This window comes from Amphibalanus amphitrite, unplaced genomic scaffold, assembly GCF_019059575.1.
Source record: "Amphibalanus amphitrite isolate SeventyFive unplaced genomic scaffold, NRLGWU_Aamphi_draft 002489F_arrow, whole genome shotgun sequence".
In the NCBI taxonomy this organism is placed as follows: domain Eukaryota; kingdom Metazoa; phylum Arthropoda; class Thecostraca; order Balanomorpha; family Balanidae; genus Amphibalanus; species Amphibalanus amphitrite.
The window spans coordinates 21,870-34,511 of record NW_024883920.1 but is presented as its reverse complement, the minus strand read 5'-3'; the positions used below and the strand labels follow the sequence as shown (position 1 = coordinate 34,511).

The 12,642-nt window shown below is 50.5% G+C and overlaps 1 protein-coding gene across 1 annotated transcript; it reads right to left on the bottom strand.

Annotated features, from left to right (window-relative positions):
- Positions 1 to 2,045: 2,045 nt before the first annotated feature.
- Positions 2,046 to 12,229, bottom strand: LOC122377057 (polyunsaturated fatty acid lipoxygenase ALOX15B-like). Its single transcript, XM_043357021.1, has 6 exons — positions 12,132 to 12,229; positions 11,208 to 11,340; positions 4,474 to 4,569; positions 3,556 to 3,863; positions 2,987 to 3,270; positions 2,046 to 2,703 (listed from the first exon to the last, which is right to left on the bottom strand). Exons 1-6 carry the CDS (start codon positions 12,224 to 12,226, stop codon positions 2,267 to 2,269), a joined length of 1,353 nt encoding a protein of 450 aa, XP_043212956.1. The 5' UTR covers positions 12,227 to 12,229; the 3' UTR covers positions 2,046 to 2,266.
- Between the last annotated feature and the right edge of the window lie 413 nt (positions 12,230 to 12,642).

The window sequence follows — 12,642 nt, the reverse complement described above, 5'->3', positions numbered from 1 at the left end:
GCCACATATTAAACAGCTTTGCACTGCACATACCCACTCGGTCGACCCGCACACAGAAACTGTTTTATGAGCCCCGTGCACGTGTCAACACCGTGAAGCGGGGTTTATTCAACAGGGTACCATGTCTATGTTCGTTTTTTTTTTTCAAAAGGACGCTGGCTCAAAGTTCATTATCGAACCTCTCACGTGAGTTTTGCCAACTTCAGCGTCTGGCTAAGAATTCCCTGCCGAAAAAATCATCGATTTCAAATTGTGCTCGGTAAATGCATGGAAATTGTGACTTCAAAAATGAGCATACTATGATGACGTCACTGGTGGCAGCTGGCACCCAATGTCCATACGAAAGCATTCATTACCAACGAATTTTGGGAAAACTTCGTTTTTTGCTCTTACCGAGACCCGAATCGAGTAAGCGGTTCTTTCCATGATAGTTATGCATTGCATTGCAGTGCAAGTTCCACAGCATGACGTCACCACTGTTCTCATGTCTAGTTCCAAAACGCAGGCATGGAATTTATCGGGAATAATTCACATGTTAAAATAAGGCGACGTTCGAGTTTCTCAGGTTCAGTTTTTGCTCGTTTTGCTCGCAAAAACACGTGCTTGTTCGAAAAACATACTTGGAGCCAGCGTCCTTTTGAAAAAAAAAACGAACTATAGTCAATTCGTTTTTATGCAGTGTTCCAGGGACAGATTTTTTACCGATGCCACTGGGACTTTTAAATCGCATGTTTTGAAGTATATATCATCTTTTTAAAGTCTTTTTACAAGCTCGTTTTTTTTTAGATTCATCTTAACCCACATATTTTTTGTGCATTATATTTTTAGCTATATTTATCGTAATATTTACCTACTGTTTACTCTGCATTGTTTGCCCGTATGTCATTGTTTATCATGTATAGTGTTAGTTTGACTTCGCCTGTCAGTGGGGGTCCGCCCTGTTGGTGATCACTTGAATAAATAAATAAAATAAATAAATAAAAAAGTGCTGTGGTTTCGGTTACATGGTAAAGCTCAAAGCATTCATAGAGGAGAAAACCGGTGAGGCTGTAACGGAGATAAAAGAGCTCTTGTTGAAAGGATAAAGGCAATAGAGTAATCTTTGAGCTTTGCATTGGAAACGATTACGGTAACGGCACAACAGGCGAACTCGCTAGAAAAGGCATATAGGATACTTGGTATCACACTTTTCACGTCTAGGGTTTGTCCACCCTGGTGCTTTCACTAGTCGAGATCCGAAAATGCGTTATAGTATTTTAATTGTGTATTGTCCGATCGATACAATACATACGCATAGCAGAAGCCTCTTGCACCAAAATACCTGGTTGGGTGGAATCGACAACATACATACATAGTACATGCCTACCAAGTAAACTTAAAAATTTCGCTCGATTGACTTTCTACATTGATTGTAGAAAGTCATTTCTACATACTCGATTGTAGTCGTTTTCATGGTGGTTTTCGAGTAGTTTTTTTTTTTTAGTTTGGAGTAATAGATAAAATTGCAATCTACCTAGGCATGTATTTTGGTCCAAAAGGCCTCAGATAAGCAGAAGATACAAGATATTTTCTTTCTATTGGTATATAATTGGTTAGCCACTTCTTCCTATAGGTAATAGCGTATTTTCACTACAGGAAGCTTGATCTAGATTAGACAACTACAATTAGGTACATCAGTGTCGCACAAGTGCAGTATGGAAAAGATCATTGCAATACAACATTGTCAACAAAAACGATAGTTTTGACGGTTTTGCCCCTGAAGACCAAACCGTTGATCTCGGGTCAAATCTAACCCTTTTGCGAAACAGTTTCGAAGAGCTTTCGAATGGACTTATCTGCGATTTTTTTCTTCAAAATATGTATCATTTGTCATACTAAAAGTCGAAATAGCGTTCCCCTCAGTCAATGGCGTTCAACTTGATGCTCTAACAAGCGAGAGTTTAAGGCATTTAGAAAGGCACCGTGCTGCATAGCATTCTAGCTATGAGCCCTTTTGCGTGCAGGGCGCTAGGCACCTGCTTCGCTGCGCGGCTTTTACACGCTGATTTTTTTATGCTAGCAACTTTATTTCGCTCTGTGGTAAACAAGACGCAGTCACGCAGTCACTTTGCCCCAGTGCTGCGCGCACGAGTCTGTCGCGCGCCCGCGCTCGAGCCGGTTAATCCAACAGTGGCAATCGCGACGGAACGACACAATTCACAGCGGTGTGTGGCGGCGGCCCGCGCCTCTCGACGGCCCAGGGGTGGGGGCCGTCTGGCGGCCACTTTTACACGCTGATGGCGTTAGGCACCACTGAGGGGCTCTGCCACTTGTACGGGAACTGGGCGGTGGCGTTGCGCCGGTCGATTTGGCGCGCCAGCTCGCGGAGTTCGCCGCGCAGCCGGTCGGCGGCGGCCGAGCCCACCGGGTCGTAGATGTAGCGCACCTCGAAGTCGCCCAGCGCGCGGGTGCCGCGGAAGCTAAGCAGCTTCGTGATGACCATGATCTCGCGCGTGGCGAAGCGGCCTGGCAGATAGTTGAGGAGGTCTCTGTCGCTGGGCACGGCGTCCTTGCTGCTCGGAACGGGACCGTACAGCACAGGCGGGTAGTTGGGCACGAAGCCGTACTCATCGAACTGGCCAAAGTTGGCAGCGGCGTGGCCCTGGCTGCATATGGAGACCAGCGCGGTGACCACTTCCACCACCTGGTCGACGCTGGTGAACCCTGGCGGGAAGAGAGGGCTCTGCCGGTCACCGGCACACAGTGAGCCCACCCCGCTCGTCTTACCACCAGCCGGGGACAGTGAGCCCACCCCGCGCGTCTTACCACCAGTCGGGGACAGTGAGCCCACCCCGCTCGTCTCACCACCAGCCGGGGACAGTGAGCCCACCCCGCTCGTCTTACCACCAGTCGGGGACAGTGAGATTACCCTGCTCGTCTTACCACCAGCCGGGGACAGTGAGCCCACCCCGCTCGTCTCACCACCAGCCGGGGACAGTGAGATTACCTTGCTCGCTGTCGCCGGCGACTCCACACATGCCCACGCCGCCGTGCTGGCGCGCCATCGTCAGCTCTTTGCGCCACTGCTGCAGCTCGTGGTCAGCCTGCAGGCTTCCGGGCTGGCTGTAGGCAGCCTCCAGCACAGCCCGCACGTAGCGCTCGATGATAGAGTAGAGAGCGCAGGCGTCGTCCCGATACGGATAGTAGGGCAGCACCGAGGGGTCGGCCACGCCTCTGGCCGCTACCTGACGCGGTATGACGCCGTCCCTGTCCAGCCTCCAGTCCTGCAGACTGGACGACACCCGTCAGCCGTCAGCAGCTGCCCGCCCATCCAACCCCGTGTCTCACTCACATCAGTGGCTAAGATATCCATGCGGTAGCTACACGTGTGACGAGAGCGTACCATCAAGCATCGAGAAACGTTATCGGCGCTATGATCATTACAAAACAGATCACCTAGAGGGTGATTTTATCCATGTGCACATCTACACACCATCTGAGGGCGCTCGCTCTGCAAAGCCTGCCATTCGGACCCTGCCTCGTTTGCCATCGAGCCTGCCCGCGGCAGCGACTCACCCTCGTTTGACGATCTCCTGCAGGCCAGAAGCGCGCACCGTCATCACGCGATCTACCCACTTTCCAGGAGCGATCAGGTCCTGCAGCGCCACCACGTTGATGGAAATGAGGAACAAAAAGTGTGGCGCCATCAGCCTGAAGAGTGGGTGCGACACGGAGAGGTGGCGGTGCGAGCAGATGACCACGCCCTCCATCATCAAGTGCGTGAAGCCCAGGTGCGTCAGCGACTCGTGGTGCTGCACCTCGGCGTTATTGAAGAACATCTTGGCCAGCAGCCACAAGTTCGGCGGGTCGCTCGGCAGGAACACCTGCCGGTTGGAGGTTTGGTGGGTCGTTCGCGGTGTATATTTTATAGTAGGCGAAAAATTGCATGTATGTATATTGTAGCTCGTTGTTGTCGTAGGTCAGTCGACTGTGTAGCTGAACCGCTCTGTTTGGGCCGCGCTGCATCGCGATCAGCGAGAAGATATCCCGAGGGATATTTCTGAGAGGGGTCTCAATAAGGTCTGGCAGTCGATCAGGACGGCTGTAGGTATCCTTTTTTTACTGGCATCATTTTTTAGTACTTACATGAAATTCTCTAGAACGAGCGTAATTATAACCCTAGATTTGCATCATGTCGAGTTACTTACCAGTCTTCTACCATGTTGATGGTTAGCAAAAGTTGTTTTATGCCTAAATTTACGCAATTATTTGTGCTTATTCATAGTGTGGGGCCCCGCGCGGCTACTTTAGTAGCAGCGAGTCAATTTTGAATCGGTTTCACAAACTGCACAATTAGAACAAAGATATCACAGTTTTGTAGCATAAGCGTGCCTGAGCCCCTGACACAATATGTATATGACTAATTCGTTGGTGATGTTTTGAAGCGTGCCAGATCGGTGTGGTCAGGTGTGGGCTCCTGACAGGTGGCCTCACCAGGTTGTCGCCGCCTTTATGCTGGAACAGCTGGATAGCCACCGGCAGCAGCTCGCTGTTCTTGTTCAGGTAAAAGAGCCCCATCGGCGCGCACAGCTGAAACATCGACACACAACCGCTTCAATGTCCCCTGGTAAAAGCAGCGGGGTACTTCGGATCACCACGCAGTGCATTTAGGTGGAGACAACAGCTTGGATGTGGTTGTATGCGTTGAAGCTGTTGTTTGCACTCACTTATTTGGTTATGCATAGACAATAAACATGCTGCTATTTTGCATCTAATAAATTGCTTTGCAGGACACCGAATAGCAAACCACATGACAAAACCGTGCACTATGGCGCAATTGACATACGTCTGCTGCATTTGAACGCACTATGTTCTAAGCTGATTGCTCTGTTTTGGAAACAAGTGCACTATTACTGAATGACATGCACTCGGCCGATTTAACAGTACACTAAGCTGAATTGTCGAAATCGGTAGCGCTATTACTGAACTGTGTGCACTATTTCTATATTTGGCCATAAAAAGTGTAGTGCGCATTATTCGTTGGGCGCTTTCAAGTTCGGCGTAATATTTTTCGGCTTTATTCAATCGAATTAGTGTTGAAAGGCGATAACAAACATTATGTAACACTCCTGATCTTTTTGAGCCAGGAACGAAGTTATGCAGCCGATTCAGAAGCCCCGAATGCCACGTGACCGCCACGTGACCGTGTCAACGAGTTCTTAGAGCGAGACTAAAGATAAGTTAATTCCTGAGGGGTGAAGTTACATTTGAGCAGCTCTGTGACAAAGTTTCACGGTACTCTTGACACACAGATAGGGGACTTTCAAAAATATTTTCCCAATCTAACAGCGAATTCACTTGAACATCGCCTAAATTGCTTTGCGGGACGTCGAATAGCACACCACATGACAAAACCGTGCACTATGGCGAAATTTACCTACAATCCACTGAAATTCAACACACTATCTTCTAAATTGATTGCACTGTTTTGGAAACGTGTGCACTATTACTGGTTTGTAAAGTCTCTTTTATCGAAAGAAAGGCGGTCTTGGATGCTGCGGGGGTACCTATACCCTACAAAAAATTCACTTAATTCCAAAAACTCATTGGATTTTGATTTATTGCGCACTGCTGTGCAGCTTATAACAAACTTTTCCTTATAAAAGTTTGGTTTTTGTTTTATCTAAAAAAAAAACTCAAATTCATGTCGACTTCGGGCGCTGTGGGGGGGGGGGGGGCATTTGCCTCAAATGCACCCCTCCCCCCCCCACCTGGGCTCAATCTTATAAACGCCGTGGAATGGATATGGCAGCACTGGCTGAAGTTCAGCTGCAGAAAACGACTATCAAATGTGTAACGCAGATGCGTTACATTTTTTTCATAGATGAAAGATCTTTCATGCTGAACTGCAAGCTGTGCCACAAGCTGAAACACGGCCATCTGCGAGCGCCGCACAGACACGGTCAGCCGGCTAAATCGGCTGTGATACCCTCTCTCCGTCCCAGCTGGCGTCCACACAGACGGCGCAGTAGGCTCTGACAAACAGGGGTCCTCTATAGATGACCACCCCACTTCATGAGAACCCGGATCTGAAGCCAACAAATAGCATACCGAAACGCGCCATTCTGCCAGCCTCGAGCCATTAATCAGTTTAGCCTTTGGAAAACAAGACTCTGTCCCACGCTCGGCACCCCGCCAGAGAACAAGGAGAGGGGAGTGCAGACCGGCCCTGATTTGAACCAAAACAAGAAAGGGGAGCGGAGACCGACCCGGGTTGTACGAAAACAGGATGAAATGGAACTCGGTCGCCAACGACAAAATATAGGACATCTGGCCGGACCTGACTTCAAAACAAGGGGAGCAGAGGGCCAGGCCCGCCACCTGGCGCCTCAGGCGCCGTGAGCGCCGGCGGCGAATTCCACCCGGTCGCTGCGTGAAAGGGTGCGACTGCCATGGCCGGAGGGGAACCGAACTTTGTCAGCAAATCACGAACTTTCGAGGGCGGAGCCGAGTGCAGCTTCTGAGAATGGAGGACGGAGATTGGACAAGGTGATGCTGCCCGGCCCTCTGAAGTATGACGTCATCAGAAGTATAAGTTGATGAAACGGAACTGAAAAGCTCTCGGACGACGCATTCCGCGCTCTCTGGCTCTCTCTCGGACGACGGATCCCACGCCGCTCTTCGCTCTCGGCTCACATCTGACACCGTGGACAGCCCACGAGAGACCAGCGGCAGGCATCACGGCGCCGGCGGCGGCTCCGGCCGCCTGGCCGGGCGCTGGACGGTCACGACCATCATGTCAGCGACTCCATCTCAAGTAAGGTCACGCGGTGAACACGGGTGCGCACCTAGTCCCTAAATCCTCCAAGTAACCCCCCCCCCCCCTTTCGTTACTGCTATGTGAGCCACATTATATTCCCCTTTTAGGTGTCGTCCGCAATATTTTAGGCCATTCAGCTTAGGTATTTAAATTTATTCTTGGGACTTTCAGTCTAGGTAGCTTAATTTCACAATTCGATTTCGATCAATTATGTAACTGTGCGCGTAGTGCGACACGCGTGCCGACGTGGGCCCTCTTCAGTCGTCTGGGCGCCCCGTTGTGATTTAAGCGGACGGAGGGGATTATGCACCGTGGGGAGTCGGGAAAGGGACGGGCGACTGTGTACCGCACCGCGCGGCTTGTGGGGCTCAGTTGATGGGCGGCCTGGGCCCAGAATGTTTCCTTTAAATTTGACTTGTAAGGGAATTTAAGGTGTTGCGTCGGAGTATGTAAATAAATGGGACTTGTAAATATTGAAATACGAGTGTGAGTAGTGCTGAAGGGGCAGGGATCGGAGGATGGAGCATAAAAGGCCATATGCTAACCCACAGTCAGGAAAGAGGTCGTTTCCAAGGTGTCCGGCCAGAGTAATTTACAACGATCAGTTCTCTTTATCTGTTGAGTTTACACAGTGCACAAAGCGATTATACACAACACATGCAGGGCCTCCCTAGCCTAGCCGATACTGGAGCTTCTCCGGTTGACTCCTAAGTGCCCTTGCCAGTGGATTTCCTGGCACTCCATCCTCCCCAAATTATCCCACGGTCCAAACAATAGCGATTACACACAACACCCACAGGACCTCCCTAGCCTAGCCGATACTGGAGCTTCTCCGGTTGACTCCTAAGTGCCCTTGCCAGTGGATTTCCTGGCACTCCATCCTCCCAAATTATCCCACGGTCCAACAATAGCGATTATACACAACACACACAGGACCTCCCTAGCCTAGCCGATACTGGAGCTTCTCCGGTTGACTCCTAAGTGCCCTTGCCAGTGGATTTCCTGGCACTCCATCCTCCCCAAATTATCCCACGGTCCAAACAATAGCGATTACACACAATACACACAGGACCTCCCTAGCCTAACCGATACTGGAGCTTCTCCGGTTGACTCCTAAGTGCCCTTGCCAGTGGATTTCCTGGCACTCCATCCTCCCCAAATTATCCCACGGTCCAAACAATAGCGATTACACACAACACATACAGGACCTCCCTAGCCTAACCGATACTGGAGCTTCTCCGGTTGACTCCTAAGTGCCCTTGCCAGTGGATTTCCTGGCACTCCATCCTCCCCAAATTATCCCACGGTCCAAATGATAGCGATTATACACAACACATACGGGACCTCCCTACCCCTAGCCCAACCGATACTGGAGCTTCTCCGGTTGACTCCCAAGTGCCCTCGCCAGCGGATTTCCTGGCGCTCTACCCTATCCAGCGGTCCGAATATAAGGAGCACACATAGACCTTGCCGCACACGAAATATTTGTAACTTTACCCCACATGGACACTGGGGACACTGCAAGGGACGGAACCGGGGAGATAGATGATGCACGTCACGCCCCTGTGCGTGGAAAGTCCACCGACGCGGCCATGGGTTAGGAGGGAGATAAGAAGCGAGTGAAATGGAATTGAAGACTGTACACGTAGAGGAATCGGATTTCCTGAATGAAGCTCAGCTCGGGTAGACCCCACTTAAATAGTAGGCCTCGCTTGGGTAAGCCCTGGATACGTGCAATAAGTCGCGAAGTGAAGAGAAAGGGTGAGAGCGAGTTGAGGATCGATTATTGAGGATGAGTGCATAGCCGACAAAGGCTAATCCGTTCGGTTGCCGGCGCGGGCCCCATAAAGCCGTGGCTATACGGAGACGATGCAGGCAGCCCGGAGGGACCTAGTGACCCCGCCCGGTTTTAAAAGATAGGTTAGGTCCGCTATCGGTCCATTGAGTGATCAGCGCAGGATGACATTCGATAAGTGACGTAGGTAGTTTCGGAGATGGTTAGGACCCCAGGCGTCCCAGCGAGGAGACGTATGCCGCCGGTTAAGTAATGTCCCGCGAAGAAACGTGTGATGCTGCAGGACGGGGGTGAACATTAAATACCAAAGCATGCGAGTCGGGTGATCGCGGTAAGTCGGTACTGGCCACCCCGCTGTCAGTCGATTTACTCCGGCCGTGCAGCGGTCATTTCGGTTAGGTCTGTGACGACAGCTTAACTACCAGCAACGGATAGATAGGGCTTCGGGCACCTATAACGCTGGTAGTCGTGGATTGTGTGAAGCCAACGGAGGCTTACCCGTTCGGTCGCCGGTGCTGTTCCAAAAGCCGTGGCTATACGGAGACGATGCAGGCAGCCCGGACGGACCTAGTTACCCAGCCCGGTTTCAAATTTTAGATAAGCCCATTGCGGGCCGTGGTACGCTTAGTTTTCGTTTTATTATAGGCAATTTGGCATAAACTGATAGTCATGGATTCGTGTAAAGCCGACGAACGACTAACCCCTTTCGGTCGCCGGGGGCTGGCCCGAAAACCGCGGCTATACGGAGACGACGCAGGCAGCCCGGACGGACCTTAGTTACCCAGCCCCGGTCTCAAATTTCAAATAAGTCCCCCGCGGAAACCGGACTACACAGTGCCCTGTGAGCCGTAGTCTCGGAACCGCTGGCCGAAGACATTTATGTTTTTTTTTTGTGTAGGTAGTTCGACATGGTGATGGGACGGACCGCAATAAGTCACGTAACGCGAAGGTCGAGTGCCGAAATATGTGGTGGGTCGTATCTCTAATTGTGTAGCGTGAGCATTATGAAGCGTTTGTCTGATGTACGGAACATTGTGGTTATGAAGGGATAACGGTTAAATGACATTTAAGGCCAATGACTCGATAACGACTTTGCGCGCGCCCTAGCACCACCGGGGGAAGTTATAGGAAAAAGGGGAGGGACCGGAGATGGTCAACTCTGGTAAATTACGAGGTATAAGTGGACGAATGACATGGTTGTAAGGGGATGGATAAATGGACGAATGATTGATGCATATATCTGGTGGGAGATGACCCTCAAGCTAGGAAGGGCGCTGTTGTTTGAGAGTGGGACTTTTTGTTAAATAGAGTTGATTTTCTATACCAATATGATCGAGGGTAATTGATTAACATTTATCATTATCTCCCATTCCCTAACCCTGGCCTATGTGTTTCCGATGATTGATCGCCCCGAGGTAGAGTCTGAGTCGGAACGAGTTCGCGATGGGCTGGCATACAGAGAAGGGCTTCCATGGAGCGCGCCGACGGAGCTCTCATCTCACTACCGAAAGATACTGCCCGGTTAGCCCCGCGACGCCGCGAAACCCCGCTACAAATGCAAAATGGTTTTCACGCATTTCAGTTCATCGCGTAATTTGACGGTCTAAAGAATCATTTCGTTGACTCAGATTAATCTTTGTCAGCACTGGTATCACTGTGAATCTTACCAACTGCCGTAAATATAATAGTACGGCATATTATAAGATTGGACCCTGGATCCGCCAATGTACATATTTCTCACGAACGAAAACAAACCAATTCATTTTGATGTTCATGTAGCGTTCTGTTTTGCTGGGTGCTGACATCTACTTAGATACAGCTACACGATTACCAACTTGCATATAGTTTTCGGTTTTACCTATCATTTATTAACACACCTATCAGCAGCACAGTGTCTTGGGGTCATATATAACCAGTACCATCGGATTCGGCGTGAAAAATAAGCCATAAAACATGTGTCGCACGCCCATGTAGCAGAAAGTGAAAACCGTGACCTTTCATGACCTGACCTTACCTTGACCCGTACTTAGTATGACCCCTGTACGCACATGGTACACTCGGGGGCAGATTGATGTTCCACCACTCCCTACCCATCGGGCTCCCATGGCTCAGCACTGGCTGCTGCCAGTGGCAGCACTGGCAGCACTGGTACGGGCAGGCAGTGCTGAGCAGTGCTGAGGGCAGGCAACACTGGCAGCAGCCAGTGCTGAGCCATGGGATTGCCCGATGGGTAGGGAGTGGTGGAACATCAATCTGCCCCCGAGTGTACCTTCACTAGGCCTTTGGCGTCATTTTGGTGAGTTTTGAGCAGCAGCTATCGATTCAGCTGTCCGTAAGCCTAATCACGCAAAACCCCAGAATTTGAACTTTGACCTGATCTTGACCCGAAAGTTGACCTCAATCTTAAAACCTTAAGAGTGCTTTGGGAAGATCTTGTAGAGACCTTTCGAACGCCGCCTCGCGGGGCTCGATACGACCATTGGTAAGTATGGAGCATAAGTGTCGGGACACACGTCCACAAAGATCCGTCGATGAGTGAGTTTCCTAGCAACTAACCTGAGTTCCTGGGGCCGGCGGTACGCCTTCTACAATACCGAGGTCGACCCAACTAACCTGAGTTCCTGGGGCCGGCGGTACGCCTTCTACAATACCGAGGTCGACCAGGAAAAGCTTCTGGCTCTGAATGGCCTCCTCGATGGTGAGTGTCTCAAGGAACGGCCGCAGCATGGTGTCGTCCACGTTTAGACTGAAACAGACCGTGTGGGATGGCGATATAAAACGCTGAGAGAGTACCGCGGGATAGTAATACCACTTTTGGGAATACCGCGGGACTGGAACCACTGTTGGGGAATACCGCTGGACTGGGACCACTGTAAGGAAATACTGCTGGACAGCTATACCACTCATGTGTTGGAAACCTAGATCTCATTTTTATGACCGACTTCTCGTCATTGTAAATTGGATTGATTTGACCTTGTTTGACCTCCAAGTGACGTCACAGGTCAAATATCAAGGTCATCAACATCCTATCTTGTGCATCTCGATGAGCTCTTCCGAATGCCGTTTGAATTTTCCCGATCCGGCTATTGGTTGCGGAGACATACGACGGGGGCCTTTTGCCCCCCCCCCTCTCCCCCCCAACAGGACGTGGAACCTACCAGACCTCAACGGCGCGCGGGTTAACTACTGGGCCGATCACGCTGAAACTTGGCATGTTGGTAGGCACCCACCGGGCAATGTATTTCCATATGTCACGGTCGGAGTGCTACTGCGCACGTGTAGGGGTTGCTTCCACATCTCAAGAACGGCTGGGCCGATTGCGCTCAACTTTGGTTTGACGTCGGTTAGTAGGGTGTCTCGCACAATTCAGTAGGAAGTGTCCTCTCCGTCTCGCCATTCCGCACGTGCAGGGCTCACTCAAGTCGCAGCAAAAGGTGTCTCGGTGGTGGGATGAGATCCCGGGTCCGTTTTTGTTTTCATCATCCACATTGCAGACCTTTGGTTAGGATCGCGGCCGTCACCCCGTCTAGTACTTACTTGTCGGGTATTTTGGTGCAGAGTTTGATCAGCACCGGATTCACTCCCTGGAGACGCTGGATGCCGAACCACTTGTCGCTCTTCCAGTGCAGCATGCCCTGTGAGCAAACAAACAAAAAAACAAAAAAAAACATGGTTTTATACCAAAATTGTTGTAGGCGAGCAATGGTAAATTTGCGCATTATTGTATTTTAACTAAAAAAATACAATAAAAAGGCCACTCGAAAAAAAGAAATAAAAAGGCCACTCGAAAAGGCCCTCGCCAGGCGAGGGCCTTTTCAATAACACGGACGGCGAGAGGGGTTATACAGGGTTTTTCAATAACCCTGTAAATTTGGCGAGTTGGTACGACCCCTCCCCCTCCCTCCCTGGCGATTGGCTCCTATGGCACTTAGAAACGCCAAAGTTACAGGGTAGGTGGTTCCATAGGAGATCACGCCCCCGTGAAAATTTGGTGACTAAGTAAATACTTAGGGGGGTTGTGGCCTGTGTGTGAGTGGGGGGATATAAG

What these genes read in the sequence shown, in the direction of transcription:
- LOC122377057 (XM_043357021.1), bottom strand. Translation starts at nt 12,226, where the DNA reads ATGCTGCACTGGAAGAGCGACAAGTGGTTCGGCATCCAGCGTCTCCAG. An exon ending in TGCACCAAAATACCCGACAA is followed by an intron (nt 11,341 to 12,131) that starts GTAAGTACTAGA and finishes GGTCTGTTTCAG; the next exon opens with TCTAAACGTGGACGACACCA. An exon ending in CGCCGGCGACAGCGAGCAAG is followed by an intron (nt 2,704 to 2,986) that starts GTAATCTCACTG and finishes TCTTCCCGCCAG; the next exon opens with GGTTCACCAGCGTCGACCAG.